This window comes from Calypte anna, chromosome Z (genome assembly GCF_003957555.1).
Source record: "Calypte anna isolate BGI_N300 chromosome Z, bCalAnn1_v1.p, whole genome shotgun sequence".
Taxonomy (NCBI): Eukaryota; Metazoa; Chordata; class Aves; order Apodiformes; family Trochilidae; genus Calypte; species Calypte anna.
Window position 1 is genome coordinate 2,435,837 of NC_044274.1, and position 21,228 is coordinate 2,457,064.

General features: G+C 46.1%; 1 protein-coding gene across 1 annotated transcript in view; it reads left to right on the forward strand.

Annotated features, from left to right (window-relative positions):
• MYO5B (myosin VB) overlaps positions 1–21,228 on the forward strand; it is a 123,142-nt gene that overhangs the window by 88,480 nt on the left and 13,434 nt on the right. Inside the window, exons 20-29 of the mRNA XM_030467534.1 lie at positions 1,985–2,141; positions 3,975–4,214; positions 7,139–7,378; positions 10,314–10,398; positions 11,245–11,393; positions 13,539–13,658; positions 14,081–14,218; positions 14,810–14,872; positions 16,521–16,760; positions 17,518–17,615. Coding sequence (XP_030323394.1) covers positions 1,985–2,141; positions 3,975–4,214; positions 7,139–7,378; positions 10,314–10,398; positions 11,245–11,393; positions 13,539–13,658; positions 14,081–14,218; positions 14,810–14,872; positions 16,521–16,760; positions 17,518–17,615 — 1,530 coding nt within the window. The remainder of the gene's footprint in view (positions 1–1,984; positions 2,142–3,974; positions 4,215–7,138; positions 7,379–10,313; positions 10,399–11,244; positions 11,394–13,538; positions 13,659–14,080; positions 14,219–14,809; positions 14,873–16,520; positions 16,761–17,517; positions 17,616–21,228) is intronic.

Sequence of the window (21,228 nt, forward strand, 5' to 3'; positions counted from 1 at the left end):
AGCATCCCAACACACAGCTCACCTTGCATCTTGTGCCCTCACTCATGTCAAACCCTACCCTTCCCCTGCATCTTGACAAAATGGCCTCAGGCACTTCACAGGTAGGACCAAGGAAATTTGGGTCTTTTCATCTTTGGTTCTGGAGAGCAAATCTTATGAGGAGCATCTGATGGACTTGAGGGTGTTGAAGCCTCTTCTTCTCTAGGCTGGTGGCTGCAGGGCCCTCTCCTCAGCCTTACAGCTGACTTGAAGACAAGGTAAATGAGTCCTAAAGAAATCAGGGGAAGGTGAAGAAAAAAGAGGAGTCAGTAATTAACTTCTGCCTCTCTGGTGGACTCTTCGTGCACACCTACAAACTTGGACTCTGTATTTGACTTTGCACCAGCCAACCATCCCTCAAAGGTTGATGAGGAGGAACCCTTGGTGATGGCAAAGCAATGGGGTGTGAGCTGAAAGGGAGGCTGGAAAGAAATGTGCTGAAATCCTCTGCTGCAAGGTGCTTCTTGAGTGTGATTTTTCAGTTCCCTCACACAGGTTTCACAGGGTGGGATGTCACCTGAATGACTCTCTCCTTTTTGGAAATGGACCTTCTTGTGTCCTCACCAATTAGCTCCAGTTCAGTGGGTCCTAATCACAGGATGTTAAGGTTGGAAAAGTCCAACTTAAGGTTGGAAAAGTCCAACCCAGTTCAGTGGGTCCTAATCACAGGATGTTAAGTTTGAAAAAGTCCAACCCAGTTCTGTGGGTCCTAATCACAGGATGTTAAGGTTGGGAAGTCCAACTTGGTTGGTCAGCCCAACACCACCAGCTAACTAAACCTCAAGTGCTCTATCCACACACTTTTTGAACACATGCAGGGACAGGGACTCCACCACTTCCCTGGGAATCCTGTTCCAATGCCTGACCACTCTTTCCTTAAAGGAATTGCTTGTAGTATCCAATCTGAACCACCCCTGGTACAACTTGAAGCCATTTCTTCTCATCCTAATGAGAAACTGTTGGCCTTGATGAAGAGAATAATAAATTAATCCGATTTGGCTCTTCTGGTTTTGAGAAGCTTTTCTCAGAAGCAAGAAGTGGATCAACAATCTGTGTAATTCTTCCTGCTGAGAGCAAGAAACAAATCAGAAGCTCAGCAAAATGAGCTCATTGTGAAACTAAATGCAAGCTTTGTGGACATTTATTAACCTAGATAGCAGCAAACTGAACACAAATTGAGTCGGAGAACTGGAGCGACCCAGCAGGGAGTTGACCACATCCCTCATTATTTCCTTTCCATGAATGGCTTGGGGCTCTGGAGCATTACTAAACCAGTGCACATTGGTTTAAATGTCAAATCAATTTGTGGCCAGTTTCAGGGAGGTGGTGGCTACCCTGCCCAACTCTTGCTTTTTATAGTCAGAGCAGTGATAGAGACAACCTCGGGTGTCATTTGGCTCAAGGATGCTCAAGGATGTAAGGCAGAGGGGTCAACAGAAGGGAAAAGCTGGAAAATATTTGGGATGCTGTTTGGGAATGATGAGGTGTGTTGATTTTTGGTGCCAGGGACTCCCATTATTCAAAGGGGGACCTGACATCATGTTAGATATTAGGAAAAAAATTTGTCACCATGAGGGTAGTAAGACATTGGAATGGGTTGCCTGGGGAGGTTGTTGATGCCCCATCCCTGGCAGTGTCTCAGGTCAGGTTGGATGGGGCTTGGAGCAACCTGGGCTGGTGGGAGGTGTCCCTGACCATGGAAAGGGGTTCGGAATGGATGAGCTTCAAGGTCCCTTCCCAACCAAACCAAACCATTCTATGATTCTCTGATCAGGTGCCATTATCTTAACCATACTGGTGGGGTGGTCATTCTTGATGCTTTTGGACACACGTTTTTTCTCTCTAGCCAGCTTCAAACAGATTCCAAGAGCAAGAATACCAAAGGGTTGGAAGAGACCTTTAAAGATCATCCAGTCCATCTAACCCTTTTACTTGTCCTTTGCAGACTTGCTGAGCACCTGAGGAGGACAAGAGCTGCCATCATCTTCCAGAAGCAGTACCGGATGCTGCGGATCCGCCGAGCTTTCCAGAGGGTCCGCGGTGCCACCATCACTATTCAGGCTTTTGCTCGGGGCATGTTTGTCAGGAGGATTTATCACAAGGTACAGCTCCACCAATTCTGTGTTAGAAAACAGTCAGAAAAGCTGTCACCTACTTGGAAGTGGTGAGACCCTGTCCCAGGTTGCCCAGATGGCCCTGCTAGGTGACCTTTAAGAGTCCCTTCCAACCCAAACCTCTCCATGATTCCATGATTGTTACATTTTCCTCCACTGGGATGTGTTTGTTGTGGCTGGTGTAATGTTTTCCAAAGCTGACTGCCTCCAGTGTTGCTGGAGAGCAAATGTGGGCAGTCAGAGTTGCCATTTAAAGCTGTGCAAGCTAAAAAGGATTTTGGCAGCAGCCCCTCTGCGAAGCAGCGAAACAAAATCAGGCACTGGGATGCCAGGAGGTATTGTGGAGATCTGGAAATGTCATTTGATCCAACTCACCCTCTGCAAGGACCTCCCTGGCAAACCAAATTTGGGCTGCAGATTCAGGTAGGAAGACCAGTAGGGTGTGTCATGAAAGGCATAAGGTCATTTAGGTGTGGAAATCCCACTTTAATTAGTTCTCTTCATTAGCTTTGTGTGTTAAATGAAAGCAAGCAAGTAAAGGTTTGATGGCAATAAGTGGTGGAGTGAGAAATCATTTGTCAGGAAACTGAGAACAGCTTTGAGGAATCTTCTGGCTGCTTCTCAGATCCAGACTCACTTTGGTGTTACCTCCATTTACAGTCAGAGGCATGATAAGGCAGGAGGTGAGAGCTGCTCCTGGAGATAATGGAGGTTACTTGGACAACTGGTCATCCACCAGAGATTTCAGATGTCCTCAGAACCAGAGGAGCTGTTTGGGTTGGAAGGAACCTTGTATCATTCAGTTCCAACCTCCTGCCATGGCCAGGGACATCTCCCACTAGAGCAGGTTGCTCCAAGCCCCATCCAGCCTGGCCTTCAACACTTCTGAATCCATATTTGCAAATGCAAAGAAAACCTTTGGATGAAACAAAAGGTTGTAAAGAGAAGTTGATGTGGTTCTTTTTCTGATACAATTTATCCCAAATTGATAACAAAAAAACAAACCCTACAAACCTTCCAAGGTTTGCACATGCCTTCCTGCAGCAGTTGATTTTGGTGCCTAGAGAATCACCCTGCAGGAGTTGGGCTTGAAAGACCCTTCCAGTCTCCAACCATCACCCCTCATACCTACCAGAACAAGTAGAAACAAATCCTTTACCTAAGAAGGTAGATGTCATTTATTCTGAAATGACAGATTATATAAAGTCACCTCCTCTAACTCTTTGTCAGAAACCGTAATTTGATTTAAAGGATAGAACACAAGTAATTATATAAAGTCATCTCCTCTCACTCTTATCAGTAGCCATAATTCTGATTTAAAGGATAGAACACAAATTAAAGGAGCAACAACTTACAGAAAAATTGGCTCAACTTATTGCAACTTGTCCTTCTTCAAAGTCTTCCAAAACAAAGCAAAAAAAAAGCCTGGAAATGGAACTGCATCTGGTTTGTGTAAGCATTCTGTGAAGAAGCTTCCAGGAGCCATAACTGCAAGTGGCTATGAACTAACAGTTCATAAAGATTTAGTTAAGAAATTGCCAGGCTCTGGGGTTGCTGTTGCACTGGTTAACAAGGACTCAGGGAAGAATCCCTGAGGGATTGGTGGTGCAGCCATATTGGTTAGCAAGGACTCAGGGAAGAATCCCTTAGGGATTGTCCCATTAACTGGCTGGGTTAACACGGACTCTGGAACGAGGCCACCAGGGATCAGCGCTCCACCCGGGAGGCGAAGCGTTGAGTGCCACCACTCACGCAGCCAAACCTGAGCTGCTGCTGCTTTGGCAGGTGACTTCTCACCCTTCTTTGCTCTCCTTTCTCCAGATCCTCCTGGAGCACAAAGCCACCATCCTCCAGAAGCACACCCGGGGCTGGCTGGCCCGCACCCGCTTCCGACGGCTCCGTGGTGCCGCCCTTGTCCTGCAGTGCTCCTACCGGCGCATGAAGGCCAGGCAGGAGCTGAAGGCTCTGAAGATTGAGGCCCGTTCAGCCCAGCACCTGAAGAAGCTCAACATTGGCATGGAGAACAAGGTGGTCCAGCTTCAAAGGAAGATTGATGAGCAGGTGTGTCCTGAGTCGGTTCAGATTGCATCTGTAATTTCTCTGCAACGTCGTTTTGTGCTGCTTGTTGTAACAGTGGTGGGGATGCACGGAGGGCTGGGATGTGGTGGAAGTGATAAGGGCTTGGTGGGATTCCTCTGGCTGCTTGGGTCACAGAGAGGCCTTCATCACTTGTCATTAGTGAGCTGTGAAATGGTTGGTTGATCCCATGCATAGAATGAGGGAGTTTCCCACCTATCAATGTGACAGTGCAAGGAAAAAGCACCTCCACCACTCAGGGCAGTGGTGGAGCCCCCATTCCTGGAGGGTTTTAAAAAAACATGTAGATGTGACACCTCCACCACTCAGGGCAGTGGTGGAGTCCCCATTCCTGAAAACCATGTAGATAGGACACTGCTTAATGGGTTGATGGTTGGGCTTGATGGTCTTTAGAGGTCTTTTCCAACCTTAATGATTATATACCCTCTACATTGCTTCCAGTGCTGTACAAGATCTTCAGGGAGGAGTAGGAGAACTACTGACTAGACCCAATTCTGTCCACTGATTCCAAGAGGGAAATTACATCCACCTCTCTCCTTAAACTGTCCTTTTCAGGCAGGAAACATTCTCTGTGAGTCAGGCTACCTACTATTTGTAGTCTCAGCTACCTCCTATTGGTACTTACTACTAATTGCAGCTAATCCTTCCGCTGGGGCTGTGTCAGGAACCCTTAAACATACCAAGTGGTTTCCTTCAATTGGTTTCCATCCTGTTGGTTTCCTTCAATTTCTCCCATCCATGCATGACAGGAGAGGTCCAGTCAAGTAGAAGATGGGAACTGGGGTTTTTTGTCCTACCAGGTGTCCCCAGGATGCTTTCTGTGTCCTAATGCCCACCCTGCCAGTGAACTCTCCTCTCAGCATGCTGCATTTTTTTCTATCAGCTGAGATTTTATAGATTCCCTGAAGTACCTCGATTTCAGTCCTTGCTAATCTATCAAAACAACCTTTCAAAATGCCAATTAATTTTTTTTTAAGGAAAAAAAAAAAAAGAAGTATTGCAGGGAGCCAGGAGAGCTGCAGCTGTATCCTTGTCTGACGAGACGTGGAAGAAAACATTTCTATTTCTGCTGCTTTAGCTCACGCATGGGTAGAGCTTCAGCACTCTCTGAGCCCCTGAGGGGGAGAAGATCTTTCTTGGAAAACATGAAATCCCATTATTTTAGGTCAGCCTCAGCTCACCTGCTCTGCCACCCACAACTGGGCCTCTTTAATTCACTTTCTAGGTCAGGTGAGGGAATTCTTGCACACCTGTGGAAGATTTAAATCAGTTTGGCAGTGGAATATCCACACCAGGCCACTTTTTTTTCTCTCCACATTTTGCCTTTTGTTTTGTTTTTTTTTTTTTTTTTTTTTTGGGTTGTTTTTCATTGGTTTGATATTCAGTGTGTGTTGTAGTTGCCTGAGACACTTCTGATCACTTACCTGATTTATTCAGTGTTAATTTAGCCAATATTTAGACTGACACTGAGCTCCCAGAGCTGTCTCTGCAGACAGCAGTGTCTCTGTGAGCATTTTTTTGTGAATAAATTAGTTTGGGTGTAGAAGTGATGTTGGCTCTGCCATTATGAGCAAAATAAACTTAGGATTTGGGGCACGGAGCCTGGCTTGAAACCAGGACTCTCACAGTTCTGGTGGGTTGGATAATAATTTAATAGAAAAGAACTTCAAGTTTAACAAAGTCTGAGCAATAGAATCATTGAACTGTTTGGTTTGGACCCATAGAGAGTATCTTGTCCAACCCCTTTCCATGGGCAGGGACACCTCCCACCAGCCCAGGTTGCTCCAAGCCCCATCCAACCTGACCTGAGACACTGCCAGGGATGGGGCAGCCACAGCTTCTCTGGGAAACCTGGCACAGGGGCTCAGCACCCTCAAATCAACAATTTCTTCCCAATGTTTAACCTCAATCCCCCCTCTTCCAGTTTAAAACTGTTCCTCTTCATCCCATCCCTCCCTGCCCTTGTCCCAGTTCCCTCCCCAGCTTTCCTGGAGCCCCTTCAGGCACTGGAAGGTGCTCTAAGCTCTCCCTGCAGCCTTCTCTTCTCCAGCCTCAACAACCCCAACTCTCTCAGCCTGGCTCCAGAGCTGCTCCAGCCCTCCCAGCATCTCCAGGGCCTCCTCTGGACTCACTCCAACAGCTCCATCTCCTTCTGGGCTTGGAGACCCCAGAACAGGACCCAGCACCCCAGGGGGGTCTCCCCAGAGTGGAGCAGAGGGGGACAATCCCCTCCCTGACCCTGCTGGGGATGCAGCCCAGGACAAGGGTGGTTTCTGGGCTGCCAGCTCACGTGTTTCAGGCTCCAAACATCAGAGCTGCTGCATTTTCAGGTCTCCAAAGTGGGAAGCAAATCCTTGCTGAGTGTTTTAAAAGAGAAAATCTGAGCAAACAAAACCTCTTGAGGTGGCACATGTTTTAGAGCTGGGGTTTAGGAAGCTTTTGTGCTCAGGGCTGCAATTACGCTCTAGCACATTGTCACCCCTGGCTCCTGTGGGGGAAGGAGTCAGGAATAAAAGGTAAACTGCAAGCCCAGTGTTACAGACCCCCTTTCCAAAAAAGAAATACGAACTAACAGCATTAAATAATATCATTTAGAAGCTGTAATCAGAGTTTAGGATTTGTGGTTTGCTTGCCAGCACTGTCAAAGGATGTTTGCTTGCAAGTGTTTGCTTTCAAGGTGAGTTTAATAAATGCTTGCACAGTAGTGAGCAAAACATTGTGGAGCTCTTATCAGAGATTGGAAATTGTGTTTAGCTTTCTGAGCTTTATTTGCATGTGCAAGGAGAAGCTGCTTGTTACCCACCACGCTCAAGGATTTTATGGGAGTTATTCTTGTATTTTGTGCATTTATCTTACTTCTGGTCTTGCTTTTTTCTTTTCGGCTGCAGAACAAAGAATACAAGCTCCTGAATGAGCAGCTCTCTACCCTTGCCTCTGCCCACTCCTCTGAGGTGGAAAAGCTCAAGAAAGAACTTGTACAATATCAGCAGAGCCAGCGGGGTGAAGGCAACCAGCTTGTCAGCTTGCAAGAAGAGATGGAGGACCTCAGGCTGGAGCTGGAGAAAGCTCGTGGGGAGAGGAAGGTCGTGGAAGACAGCTACATCAAGGAGAAAGATCTGCTGAGGAAAGTAGGTGCCTCTTCTCATCTTGCAGAAGTGCTCATGCTGGTCCAAGCTTGCTCTTCACAGGTCTAAGGGGAAAGACTTAATTTCTGTTCTTTAATTAAGATTTGGGTGCGTGGGGGACTCTGTGGTCAGGAAAATTTAATCTAAACAATATCTGAAAGGCATTTTTGGGTATGCTTCTCAAAAGGGCTTTAGCTTTGGACACATGTTGTCTCTTGGCTGGACCAGGAGCTGCCAGCAAAGCTTTTTGCACACATGCTGCACCAATATGGACTTGGTTCTCTTTTCTCCAGCACCAAATTAGAAGATCCTTTTTGGCCCAGGGCTGGGTTCATTAGCTGGCTCCAGCCCAGGCTTTTAGAGCCTGAAAAGATGCTTTTTTTTAAAGGTGACACAGCTGGGGAGGAACTGCTCCTCTTTGTTCTTCATTGCAGATCCCCTGAGGAGAAAAGGTTGGTTTAATGATCAAGGAAATGCTTTCAAAAAGCAAGAAAACAAAGCAGATGCTTTCCCTGGTTGTAGAAATGCCTGCAGCAGAGCAAATACCCTGTGCTTTCTGGTGACAATAAGTGGTTTAACTATAAAATGTTTCTGCTGAGCAGTGCAAGCTCCCATCACTGCCAGCAATTGCTCCCTTTTGTTCCTTATCCTCTGGGAAGAAGGAGAAGACTTGTTTCCTCCTGTGAACCATTTGTTTAGTGAAAACACGTTCTGAGATAATGGAGCTTTTGGACTAATTCTAATCCCTGAATGTGTGGGCTGGGTTGTAAAACTGAATTCAGGAGTGAGGAGCACTTTGCACCTTCAGCAGTGAGGTTGCACCCTGATTGTGGTGGGATTTGCTCCCTCTGGAGACAATATCCAAAGTCATCAGAGGCTTCTGAGTGAGAGTGAGAGGACAGCCTTAATTTTATCAATTGAGCTGAAAATCCATCATAGTTGTGATTTTGTTACTCAAAAAAGAAGATCTTTTAATCTCTTCCTTAGAGCTTTTCTCTGCCAACTCCTTAATTTTATGCTAACCCTTCTTAGTTCATTTTGTGATGAACTTTAAAACATCAGAGCTGGGGGAGAACCAACCAATTCCTAAGGTTGTTTTTTGGTTTTTTTTTTTTTTTGAAGCACTTAATCTTCTCAGTTGATGAGCTGGGCTGATTCAAAGCCTGGCTAGGACTTTTATTAGAAAAATCCTAAATGCCATCATCCCCTCCTTATGAGATTAGGGAAAGGCTGGAGGAAGATGGCATGAGCAGTGTAACAGATAAGAGCTGAAGCCATCAGAGGTGCTCATTGCTCATCATCTTCCATAAAAATCCTTCAAAGCAGGTGCTGGTGTATTTGAAGCACTTTCAGAGATGTTTCCTATAGAAAATAAGTATATAAATGAGGTATAAAATGTACCAGCATAGGTACCAGGGATTGAGTTTGTGTGATGGCCATTGTGTGACCTGCACTTCTTTCCTCCACCAGTATTTTATGGACTGTTTTCATTCTCCTTGGGTTTCCGTGAAGACAAATGTTGAATCCCAGTTTGTTTCTATTTCATAGGGAAGCAGGAATACAATAAAGAAGCTCAATCACTTAAGATCACAGATTAAAGATCTCTAATCCAGGTTGAGTGTAGATGTTTTTAAACCTGAGAATCATTGTATTGGATTCTACCAAGTCTGTCATTTCTAGAATATTCCCCCTGCATAGCTGAGAAGAATCCAAATTTTTGTCTAGTTTCTCTTCCAACCATCACAACTTTGTTTCCTGGGCAGAAGAGTTCATGATCAGCACCCATTAAAGAGCATTATTGTGAAATAATGCCATCATCCCACAGCTTTTCCCTGATGGGATAAATGAGGTGAGTTTCCTCACAGTCTTTCAGCTGATATGGCCTAAAGACAACACTTAGAATTAGAGAATCATTTTGGTTGGAGGGGACCTCCAAAGGTCACCCAGTCCAACCCCAGCAACACCCTCACCTAGATCAGGGTGCTCAGAGCCTCCTCAAGCTCCCAGATGAGCCATGGTTTGTTGTACCAAACCCAACTTCAGCACCTCAAACAGCCTCAAGTTGTGCCAGGGGAGGTTTAGATTGGAGCATGGGAAGAATTTCTCCCTGGCAAGGGTTGTCAGGGCCTGGCCCAGGCTGCCCAGGGCAGGGCTGGAGTCCCCATCATTCCTGGAGGGATTTCCAAGGCCTGGGGATGTGGTGCTGAGGGCCATGGGGCAGTGGTGGCCTTGGCAGTGCTGAACCCAGATGATCGTCCAGGTATTTTCCCAACCTTAGTGATTTTATGAGTTGAAAACAGCAATGAAGCCCCTCGAGATGTGAAAATAATGATTTGAGGAGCTGATCACTTGTAGCTGCTCATTCCCCCAAATCCCACTGCTCAATATTTTGTCAAGTTTTTCAATTCATGCAAACATGAATTTAAGGGAGAAATTCACTCAGGAAAAGCAAAGTGAGGCTGTGATCCTGGAGCAGGGTTCTCCTACACTTCGACTCCTGATGTAACTGGCAGAGTACCAGGGAAAGGAGCTTTTCACCAAGCTCTAACAAAGCTCCGTGGCCCCAGCCAAGTGAAAGCTCATCCCTCAGCAGAGGCTCTGCCCTACAGCCAGCACTCATTCCTTGTTTTCTTTCCTTTTTTTCTTTCCTTGTTTTCTTTCCTTGTTTTCTCTTCTTGCTTTCTCTCCTTGCTTTCTCTTCTTGTTTTCTTTCCTTGTTTTCTTTCCTTGCTTTCTCTCCTTGCTTTCTCTCCTTGTTTTCTCTTCTTGCTTTCTCTCCTTGCTTTCTCTCCTTGCTTTCTCTCCTTGCTTTCTCTCCTTGCTTTCTCTCCTTGCTTTCTCTCCTTGCTTTTTCTCCTTGCTTTCTCTCCTTGCTTCCTTTCCTTGCTTTCTCTCCTTGCTTTCTCTCCTTGCTTTCTCTCCTTGCTTTCTTTCCTAGCGTATCTCTGACTTGGAAGAGGAAAATACTCTCCTGAAGCAGGAGAAAGAGGAGCTGAACAGCAGGATCCTGTGTCAGTCTGAAGGTAAGAAGGAAAAAAAAAAAACAAAACTGCTTGATGTGTTTTGCTGTCTCAGAATTTTGAAAAATAATTCAAAATTATTTTTTTGTGCTGCTGGTGGATGGCAGGGTTGAAAGTACCTTGTGGTCATAGCCTGATGTAAAAGAAAGGAATGAAGATAACATGGTAAAAAGAAACTTGCTGCCAATATTTTCTTCTCTTATAGGATGCTTTGGGAGCATCAAAGGTCAGGGAAGGCAAATGGAGAGGCTTGGTTTGGTGTCCACCCATTTAAAGGGACACACAGACTGAATTTACCTGGTTTCTCAGGAAGAGGAGAGACCTGGCTGACTTCCAAAAGAGAATTTTTAACATTTAATTGGATGTAAAATGCTTTCAGCCTCCACAATCCTACCGTGGTAAATGGTTGAATGTGAGATGAGGAAGAGATGCTGCTCTGTTTGCTACTGTGCCAAATCTAGTGGTCGGAAGCAGGCAGAGAGGTCTTTAAATGTAGGAAGTACCAGTTCTTAAGTGTGAATTATTTCCATACCATGCTGGGCTTTTCTTAAGTGGGTTTAAGAGATGGTCTCTAGGTGCTGTGGCTTTTTCTTTAACTGAAATGGCAGAGGACTCTGCTTATCAAGCAGGAGACATTCAGATGTTCCAAGTGGCCTCTGAATCTTGAAGAATGCCTGTCTGTATTTTAAAGGTCTTGGCAGGGAGCATTTTATTAATTAGTCACTGTTGCAGCACAGAATTGCAAGCAATTGATTTCAGAGATGAAGATGAATTTCTTTCTTTCTTTTCCTTGGTTGTTTTTTTTTGTTTGTTTTTTGTTTTTTTGTTTTTTTAAATTTTATTTTAAAGATGAATTTGCCCAAAACACACTTGAGGAAAATATCCAGATAAAAAAGGAACTGGAAGAGGAAAGGTCTCGTTACCAGAACCTGGTAAAAGAGTATTCAAGGCTGGAGCAGAGATACGACAACTTGAGGGATGAAATGACAATTATAAAGGTAACAAAACTGAAATTATCCTTATTCTCTTGTGTCCGGGACCTGATAGAATCATAGAATCATAGAATGGGCTGGGTTGGAAGGGAGCTCAGAGCTCATCAAGTCCAACCCTTGATCCACTCCCCCCGTGGTTCCCAGCCCATGGCACTGAGTGCCACATCCAGGCTCTTTGGAAAGAGCTCCAGACACGGAGAATCCACTACTTCCCTGGGCAGCCCATTCCAAGGTCTGATCACCCTCTCCAGAAAGAAATTCTTTCTCATCTCCAACCTAAACCTCCCCTGGCACAACTTGAGACCCTTTGTGCCCTCTTGTCTTGCTGAGAGTTGCCTGGGAAAAGAGCCCAACCCCCCCCTGGCTCCAACCTCCTTTCAGGGAGTTGGAGAGAGTGATGAGGTCTCCCCTGAGCCTCCTCTTCTCCAGCCTCAACACCCCCAGCTCCCTCAGCCCTTCCTTCCTCCCAGGAATTCTGCTGGATCCCTTCCCAGCCTCCTTGCTCTTCTCTGCACCTGCTCCAGCACCTCAAGCTCCTTCCTGAGGGACTTGCTGAGGGGCCCAGAACTGGACACAGGACTCAAGCTGTGGCCTCCCCAGGGCTGAGCACAGGGGCAGAATCCCTTCCCTGGACCTGCTGGCCACGCTCTTCCTCAGCCAGCCCAGGATGCCATTGGCCTTCTTGCCCACCTGGCCACACTGCTGCCTCCTCTTCAGCTTCCTGCCAAGCCAGACTCCCAGCTCCCTTGCTGCAACCACTCCCTGCCCAGCCTGGAGCTCCCCAGGGGCTTCTTGTGGCCAAAGTGCAGGACCCGGCCCTTGGAATCTTCAACCTCATCCCCTTGGCATCAGCCCAACTCTCCAGTCTCTCCAGGTGCCTCTGCAGAGCCCTCCTGCCTTCCAGCTGATCCACACTCCCCCCCAGCTTAGTGTCAGCTGGGAATTTCCTGAGGATGGACTCAATGCCCTCCTCTAAATCCTCCCTCAAGATATTAAACAGCACTGGGCCCAACACTGATCCCTGGGGGACACCACTAGTGACCGGCCGCCATTTTGATGCAGCCCCGTTCAGCACCACTCTCTGGGCCCGGCCCTCCAGCCAGTTCCTAACCCAGCACAGGGTGCTCCTGGCTGAGCCATGGCCTGACAGCTTTTCCAGGAGAATCCTAGGGGAGACGGTGTCAAAGGCCTTGCTGAAGTCCAGGCAGACCACATCCACAGCCTTCCCCTCATCCCCCAGGCAGTCACCCGATGATAAAAGGAGCTCAGGTTGGTCAGACAGGACCTGCCCTTCCTAACCCCGTGCTGGCTGGGTCTGATCCCTTGCCCATCCTGCAGGTGCTGTGGGATTACACACATGTTGGTGACTGGATAGTGGGACTCACTCATCCCCAAAGCACTAACATTATCTTGCAGTTTTTCTTTGGGATTTCTAAGACTAAACTGATTTTAAGACTGAAAACATGTGTGGGCCTTTAAAGAGGAGCCTGATCATTCACCCTTCTCTGAGGGGGAGTGGAAGTAGCTGTGAATCTCAGCAAAAGCAGCTCATGCTTCTTGGTTTGCTTCCTGCTTGTGTGGAGGTGTTGGATTAAAAAACAAAAGCCAAAAAAAAAAAAAAAGCAAAAAAAAAAAAAAAAAAAAATCCCAACAACACGTGGAATTTTAAAAGCCAAAGTTTTCAACTTTGCTCCAGTGTTAAAAAAACCTGAAAATGAGCTAATAATTCAAGTGATGCTGCATTAGTTTGGTAAGAATTTAAAGGAAGCCCAAGAGGGTGCTGTGAACAGCATAATCTTGAGTTCAGATTTGCCTGGGTGCACTTGACAGGCTTCTGGTGTCAGGAAAAGCTTTGGATTCATGCAGAATTTTTTAACTGGGCTTCTGTGTTACCTTGAATTTTAAACTGTCCCCTTGAGTTGATATGAGTGTTATGGTGGGGTGTAAGAACTAGAAGGTGGAACTCTCTAGGAGGTAACAGCCAAGCCTTTTATAAAGGGATATTTTTTATATTATATTTTATAAAATATCCCTTTTATAAAGGGACATTGAGATATGAATATGTATTTGGTTGAAGAAACACGGTTCTGTGGGTGGGGAATCCTTCCTTAACCATGTGCCACATGATGTATCTGCTCCTCTTCTTGGCAGCAAACACCAGGCCACAGGAGGAACCCATCCAACCAGAGCAGCTTGGAGTCTGATTCCAATTATCCATCCATCTCCACCTCTGAGATAGGAGACACTGAGGACGTGATACAAGAAGTGGAGGTAGAAGAAACTTCCCTTTAGTGGCTGCTGAATTATGTTGCTTATTTATTATTTTAAAGAATGCTCTGAGAGCATCTTGTGAAGGCAAAGTAATCAATGTTGGCCATGCCAACATATTGCAGATGAAGCCAATTAAAACCCAGCTAATAAGTACATGTCTGGAAGGGACCTTTTAATCTGTTTAGCTGTGGCCACAGTCAGCCAACTTCTCTGCTGGGCTCTGAAATACTCAGTGATTTATTAAAATGAGTAAATTGCTTATTGACATGAAAAGTAAGGGCTTAAAATGAAGGGTTGGTCTTAAAAAATACCTGTCTTGGGATGCATGTGTGATTGGGATTGGTGCTGGCACTGCCAGATCTGGCACTGTGCTTCTAAAACTGGTCTGAGGTCTTCTCTTTTTTCCCCCTTTTCTTCTCCAGGAGGTGGGGATGGAGAAAGCAGCCATGGACATGACCCTCTTCCTCAAGCTCCAGAAGAGAGTCAGGGAGCTTGAGCAGGAGAGGAAGAAGCTGCAAACCCAGCTGGAGAAAAAGGAGCAAGAGAGCAAGAAATCCCAGGTAAGAGAGAGCTTTTCCTTGATATTTCTTGCTGGTAACTGACTTTCCTGGATGGCCTGAGGACAGGATGAGGTTTGAGAGTAACAAAGTCAAGTTAAGAGGCAGCTGAGGTATGGAAAGAAACTTTTTTGGCAGCTAAGGACAGTTGGCCAGGGGAACAGATTTAAATTTTTATACATAAAAAGTGGTTATAAGAGATTTAGATTTGTAATCTGTGTGTCTTTTTTTAATCCCCAGTTATGATAGTACAGAAATATAGCTTTAAAAGGGTATAATAAATCAGAAATATCAAGATAAGTGTTAGCAGAAGGCATTCTTCCTTTTCTGCTTTGCAGGGGAGGGTTATTCCTTAGATATATTTTTTCCTTCTTGGTGAAAAGTAAAAATAGAATCTTTCTACAGTTTGCTTGGAAGTCATTAAAAAAACCCAACCTAAATACTTAAAAAAAATGAGGATTACTGACAACCCAGTAACTTCTAGCAATTTGCAGGAAACACATGAAACAGGAAACTTCCCAGGCTTCTCCTCTTTGATTGAAAACCTGCTAATAATTAATAATAAATATTAATTTCTCTCTTTAATCCACACAGGTAAATGAAACAAAGACTGAAGTGACTTCAGACCATGAAGATTTTGCATATAACAGCCTGAAGGTGGGTGAGGAGCTCCTATTTAGTGCTGTCACCCATTGCATGGCTCCCAAATAAATTGTCTCAACCTGGGAATAACCCCCAAAAAAACAAGAGGAGGAGCTGGGGAAAAAGAGGTTTTCAAACTGGTTTTCAGAACCAATTACAACAAAACCGGTGGCTTGTATGCTTCCCCTGCTGAGCTGTGGTTGAGGGTGTGGAGGAATTGCTGAAACTAAACTATTTTTTTCTTCTCCTTTTATTTTTTTCAAATCTTTTTAATGGGAGATTGTTTCAAGGCCCTGACTATGCTCCCTCCCTGACGTGTTTGTTCATGTCCAGATGCCAGTTCTGCTGTTCCCTTCACACTTCTGTTGGGCTGGGGGCTGCTATTTATATTTTCTAAAGATTTATAATTATAACACTTGTTTCCTATGGAAACGAGGTTTACACAACTATGCCCAGCTACACATAAGAGAAATTGTACAAATTACAACACTCACCCCCCATCTATTTTCAGATTTGTTGTCTCTCCCCTGCCAAAGCTGATAAGGAAGCAGATACCACGTAGATAAGAGGCATCGTGCCAGAAAACTGTGGGAAGGGTCACAGGGCAGCAGGGAAAGGGAAGGACCTGGATTTCTGGATGGTAGGGGAGAAGCTGGATGTGAGCTGGCAGCCCAAAAACCACCCCTGTCCTGGGCTGCATCCCCAGGGAGGGGATTGTCCCCCTCTGCTCCACTATGGGGAGACCCCCCTGGGGTGCTGGGTCCAATTCTGGGGTCCCCAAGCCCAGAAGGAGATGGAGCTGTTGGAGTGAGTCCAGAGGAGGCCCTGGAGATGCTGGGAGGGCTGGAGCAGCTCTGGAGCCAGGCTGAGAGAGTTGGGGTTGTTGAGGCTGGAGAAGAGAAGGCTGCAGGGAGAGCTTAGAGCACCTTCCAGTGCCTGAAGGGGCTCCAGGAAAGCTGGGGAGGGACTTGGGACAAGGGCAGGGAGGGATGGGATGAGGAGGAATGGTTTTAAATTTAAAAGAGGGGAGATTGATATGAAATATTAGGAGGAAATCCTTTAATTTGAGGGTGCTGAGCCCCTGTGCCAGGTTTCCCAGAGAAGCTGTGGCTGCCCCATCCCTGGCAGTGTCTCAGGTCAGGTTGGATGGGGCTTGGAGCAACCTGGGCTGGTGGGAGGTGTCCCTGGTGTTGGGAATTAGATGATCTTTGAGGTCCCTTCCAACCCAGACCAGTCTGGAATTGTGTGGTCTGCCATGATAATCATGTAAATCAGTGTCTTCCATCCTGTCTAATAAGTATTAAAGATGAGTTAAACATTTTGGGGCTGGTGGTGGTTTCTTGAGTGAGAACAAAAATGAGTAAAGATGAGGTGAACTCATTTGGCTTCTCTTAACAGATGGCTTTTTGTTTAAAAAGAGTGTCAACAACTAAAAAAACCTGCCTTGTGTCACCCAGTAGTGTGGTTATGACAAGGGAATGGGCTGCTCACTGCAGCCAAAATATTTTCTGAGACACACATGGCTGGATTGGTCAAGAAAATCCATATCCTGGCATGAATTGTTGTTCAGCTGTGATCATTGAGTTCCCTCAGAGATGTCTGAGGAAAAAATGAGGCACTTCAGGGCAATTTATCTGAACTGGTTAATGTTTTTTTTTTTCAGAGGCAAGAGCTGGAGTCAGAGAACAAGAAGCTAAAAAATGAACTGAATGAGCTGAGGAAGGCTGTAGCAGACAGAGCAACCCAGAATAATTCATCCAATGATATTCAAGAGAGTTACAACCTCTTACTGAACCAGCTGAAATCAGCCAACGAGGAGCTGGAAGTGAGAAAAGAAGAGGTGCTCATCCTGAGGACACAGATAATGAAGGCAGCCCAGCAAAAAGAGACAGGGAAAAACATGGTAATCAGAGGGAATGGGATTCCCTTCCTTTTTCCCATTCTGTAGCTAAAAACTCACCACCTGCATGAGCCTGGGACATTTCTTTTCTAGGCTCTGAGTGGCTTAGGGAGGTTTGAGGACGTTCTGCTGGGTGATAAGAGGTTCAGCCTAAAGATCATAGTTCATGACAATATTTCAGACAGCCCAGAACTCTTATGTCCTGTGACCCTTTATCTGATGAGATCCATCCAGCCCACATCAGGGAACAACTTCTCCAGCCCTGCACCCAGATGGGTTGGTTTGAGATGTTCCTAGGGGTGTTTTGTGACATCTGGCTTATTCTGCAAGGAAATGAGCTATGGGGGAAAAGAGCTTCTGGACCACATTCTGCTCAAGTGATGCTGTAACTTGTTTCCAGTGGTGTGTAGGCTGTAGCCTGGCCCTGTTCTTTGAGGGCTTTTTGTTCAGACCCTGTTCTGCTGGAAGAGGATGTTTTCAGCAAACTCTCACTTGTTTGTTTTTTTTTATTCTCTGCCTTACCATTCCTCAAGATTTTGTTATGTTTTTGCACTTCAGACCACAAAGCCTCCCAGCTTCACTGCATTCTCATCATCCCTGCTGCTGCCTGTTTGAATGTGTTTGAGTTTCATGGGTGCTCTGTGGTCTGATGGGTGCCCCTGGCAAGATCTTGAGGATGGGTGGGAACTGCTTGGATTCAGGAGGCTGGAAAGGCAGGAGGAGGTGTCTCATGCTGCTCTGTTTTGCATGGTGATTTTAGGAGAAGATCAGCACCAATGCCAGCTGGCCAAACAGTGACAAGCACATTGATCAGGAGGATGCAATTGAAGCCTACCAGGGGATGTGTGAGACCAACAGGTAAGTGTGGCCCAAATTCAGTCCTGGAGCAGAAGGAACTGACCAAATTGTGAAGGATGACATCAAGAGCAACATTAACAATGTGTTTTTAGGGAGTTACCAACTTCTGTGTTGTGCTCTGCTCAAGGCTGGACCATAAAGATGGAGGTTTTGGACTGAGTGAAGATATTTGGGGCAGTGTCAGGGAAGTGAACATGAGCCAGGGTGTGCCCAGGTGGCCAAGAAGGCCACCAGCATCCTGGCTTGTGTCAGCACTGTGTGGGCAGCAGAAGCAGGGCAGGGATTGTCCCCCTGTGAGGCTGCACCTGGAATCCTGGGGTCAGTTCTGAGCTCCTGAGGACAAGAAGGAGATTGAGGGGTTGGAGTGTGTCCAGAGAAGGGAATGGAGCTGGGGAAGGGTCTGGAGCAGAAGTCTGCCCAGAAGCAGCTGAGGGAGCTGGAACACCTCTCCTGGGAAGACAAACTGAGGGAGTTGGGATTATTCAGTCTGGAGAGGAGAAGGCTCCAAGAAGACCTTATTGTACCTGAAAGGGGCTACAAGAAAGCTGAGGAGGGACTTTTTAGGCTGTCAGGGAGTGATGGGACATGGGGGAATGGACCCAAACTCAAGGTGGGAAGATAAAGATTAGACATCAGGAAGAAGTTCTTCCCCATGAGGGTGGTGAGACCCTGGCACAGGTTGCCCAGGGAGGTGGTGGGAGCCCCATCCTAAAGTTTTTAAGGCCAGGCTGGATGGGGCTCTGAGCAACCTGGGCTGGTGGGAGGTGTCCCTGCCCATGGCATGGAGGTTGGGCCTGGATAATCTTAAAAGTTCCTTTCTAACCCTGACAATTCTGTGATTCTAGTTTCTTTCTATGATTTATCCAGTGGCTCATTAATCACCACCAGCTCCCCCATCACTGTTCCCTGTGCATTTTTGTGTGTATTTGCTTGGTTTAGGAACTGTAGACTGAAAAGCCCATGGCAAAAAAGCAGATGAAAAACAATTGGGCAGCATGGGTTGGTGGATTTGTCAATAGAAATCACTGTTCCTTCCCCCCAGCACATGTCTGCATTCATGCTTACACAGCTCTAGAGCTGAATGTGTCAGCATGAGAAACTCCAACTGCTTTCTTTTTCTTAGCTTGATCAGTAAGTACTGGAATGGAAAGCTCTCCTGGTTTGAGATTGCAGTTCTCAAGTGGGATTAATGAGCAAGAGCCACTTTTTCTCCAACCAGAACTGGAAGGAGTGCTCCCAAACCTCTCATCTCATCACTGTTTACACCCAAACCTCTCATCCTTGAGGGTGATGAGACCCTGGCCCAGGTTTCCCAGAGAGGTGGGAGATGCCCCATCCCTGGAACCATTCCAGGTCAGGTTGGATGGGGCTCTGAGCAACCTGATCCAGTTGGAGATGTCCCTGGGGTTGGACTGGATGGACTTGAAAGGTCCCTTCCCACCCAAACCATTCTGTGATTTTGTGTCTTAACATCAAGTTTGTTTCCAGATAATTTTCTGCTTCATGAACTGAATGGAAAATGAACGTTTTGTTCCTTGTTTCAGTCCTTGGGATTTTCCTTTCCAGCCTGTTTGATCTTGGTGGAAATACAGAGCCAAAAAAAGAGCAGGGGATGATGTTAGAGATAACAACCTGGTAGCTCAAAGCAGGCTTAGTCTTTGAAATTAAGCCTGATTAATTCCCAATTTGTGATTAACTTCCAAGTGATATCCAAAGATTTCTTTTTTTTTTTTTTTTGTCTGCTGGGTAAGTCCCACCTGCAGCTGCAAATGCAAAGCAAAGGGCTGACTCTGGCTTCACATGGAGGAGGTTTTTGCAGCTGGAAGGGGCCATCACATGGAAAGGGTTCATATCTCTGCTCACCAAGGGTTCCTGTCTCTGCTCCTCACTCTCCCAGGTGTCTCTTATCACTGCTTCCCACTGTGCCCACATCTAATCTGCCATCTGCATTAGTTTTCCTGTTAATTAAAAGAAACCCAAAGCAACAAAGTAGATCTGTGGTTGCAGATGAAAAGCCCTTTCTGCTTTATGAAGAGCTGATAGTTATCTGAAGATGGTAAAATTACCATCTCTGGGGGCTGGTGTTTGTGCACTTCTTTTAAATGACTTGAAGGGAGATGTCTGGGCAAAAGTTTATCCCCTGCTCATGAAGGTTGCCAAATGCAGGTCACCAGCTTCTGCCCCAGAGTTGTACTCCAAGGATCAAAGAGAAGTGAGGCTGTGAATCATAGAACAGGTTTGGCTGAAGGGACCTTAAAGGCCATCTAGTGCCACCACCAGGGACACTTTCCACCAGCCCAGGTTGCTCCAAGCTCCTTCCAACCTGGAATTCAACATTTCTAGGGATGGGGCAGCCACAGCTTCTCTGGGCAAGCTGGGCTGAGGATTATACCCTGTGTTTGGACACCTTTACCCTTTGTATTGACTTTTGCTCTCTCATTTCTCCCTCTCAGTCCTTGTTTCTCCTCCCTGCTTTTGAAGCATTAAGGTTTTAATGTGGATTTCAGCTCACTGGTGTGGGGTGGGCAATAAATGGGAAGCAGTTCAGCCCTGCAGGAGTGAAAACCCAGGCCTGAGGTGTCATTCCTTCTGACCTGAACACTTTTGGGTTCCTGGGGTGGGTCAGGGAGGAGAAGTCATGGGGAGGTTGGAGAAGCTCTGCTTGTTGTAGGAGGCACAACCAGGGCATGGTTCTCCTCCTGGATAAGGAAACAGAATATCATCAAAGTCTGTTTTTAAATAATCAAATACATTTAATAAGGGTTCTGCACCTTTCCCCCTTCTCTTGCTATTGACCTTTTGTCTTTCTCTGTCCTTTTCTGTCCTTTTCTCTGCCCTTTCATTCTAGCAAGACTGAGGACTGGGGGTATCTCAATGAAGATGGAGAGCTCGGCTTGGCTTACCAAGGTTTAAAGCAAGTTGCCAGGTCAAACACTTTCTCTCTTTTTTTTCCCTGCTGCTGCTTCTTCCCTCTTTATTTGTCCTTTGATTTCTTTTTCTTCCTCTGCTGTCATCCTCTGTAGGACCTGATGTGCCCTGTAGGTCCTTTTGTCCTCTCAGAGAGCAGCTGGAGGTGGGATATGCAAACTGAAAAGAGTCAAGAGCCCCCTCTAATTTTTAGAGGAGTCATTGTGATACTAATTAAACATCTCTGATGGTTGTTGTTGTCACTAATGCCCAAGTGTGGTGGCCACCCAGTCCATAATTCTCCCCATATCCTGGCCTGATGGGCACACATCCCTGGAGGACAGCTCAGGACAATCCCAAGATCTCCTGGGAATGCTGATGATTCTGTAAAGAGCTCTCATCTCAAAGCTGATTTAAAAATAAAACCATAAATCAAGGTGGAAGGAAGGCAGAAGGACCTCTGGATCCTTTTGCTGGTTCCACATGGTGCTCAGGAAGAGCTGATGGGTGGTTGTTCATCAGTCTGTGTTCACCTGCAGCCTGGTTTAAGGCTTTCCATCTGCATGGTTGTTATAAAAAGTCATGGCACGAGCTGCTGAACCAAATAACAGGAAAAAAATAACAGGGATGATTCACTTGTTTTGCCAAGCAACATCAGAATGCAAGTTTGTAGAAGGAGAATGTTTGGTTTTTGTTTTTTCTCTTG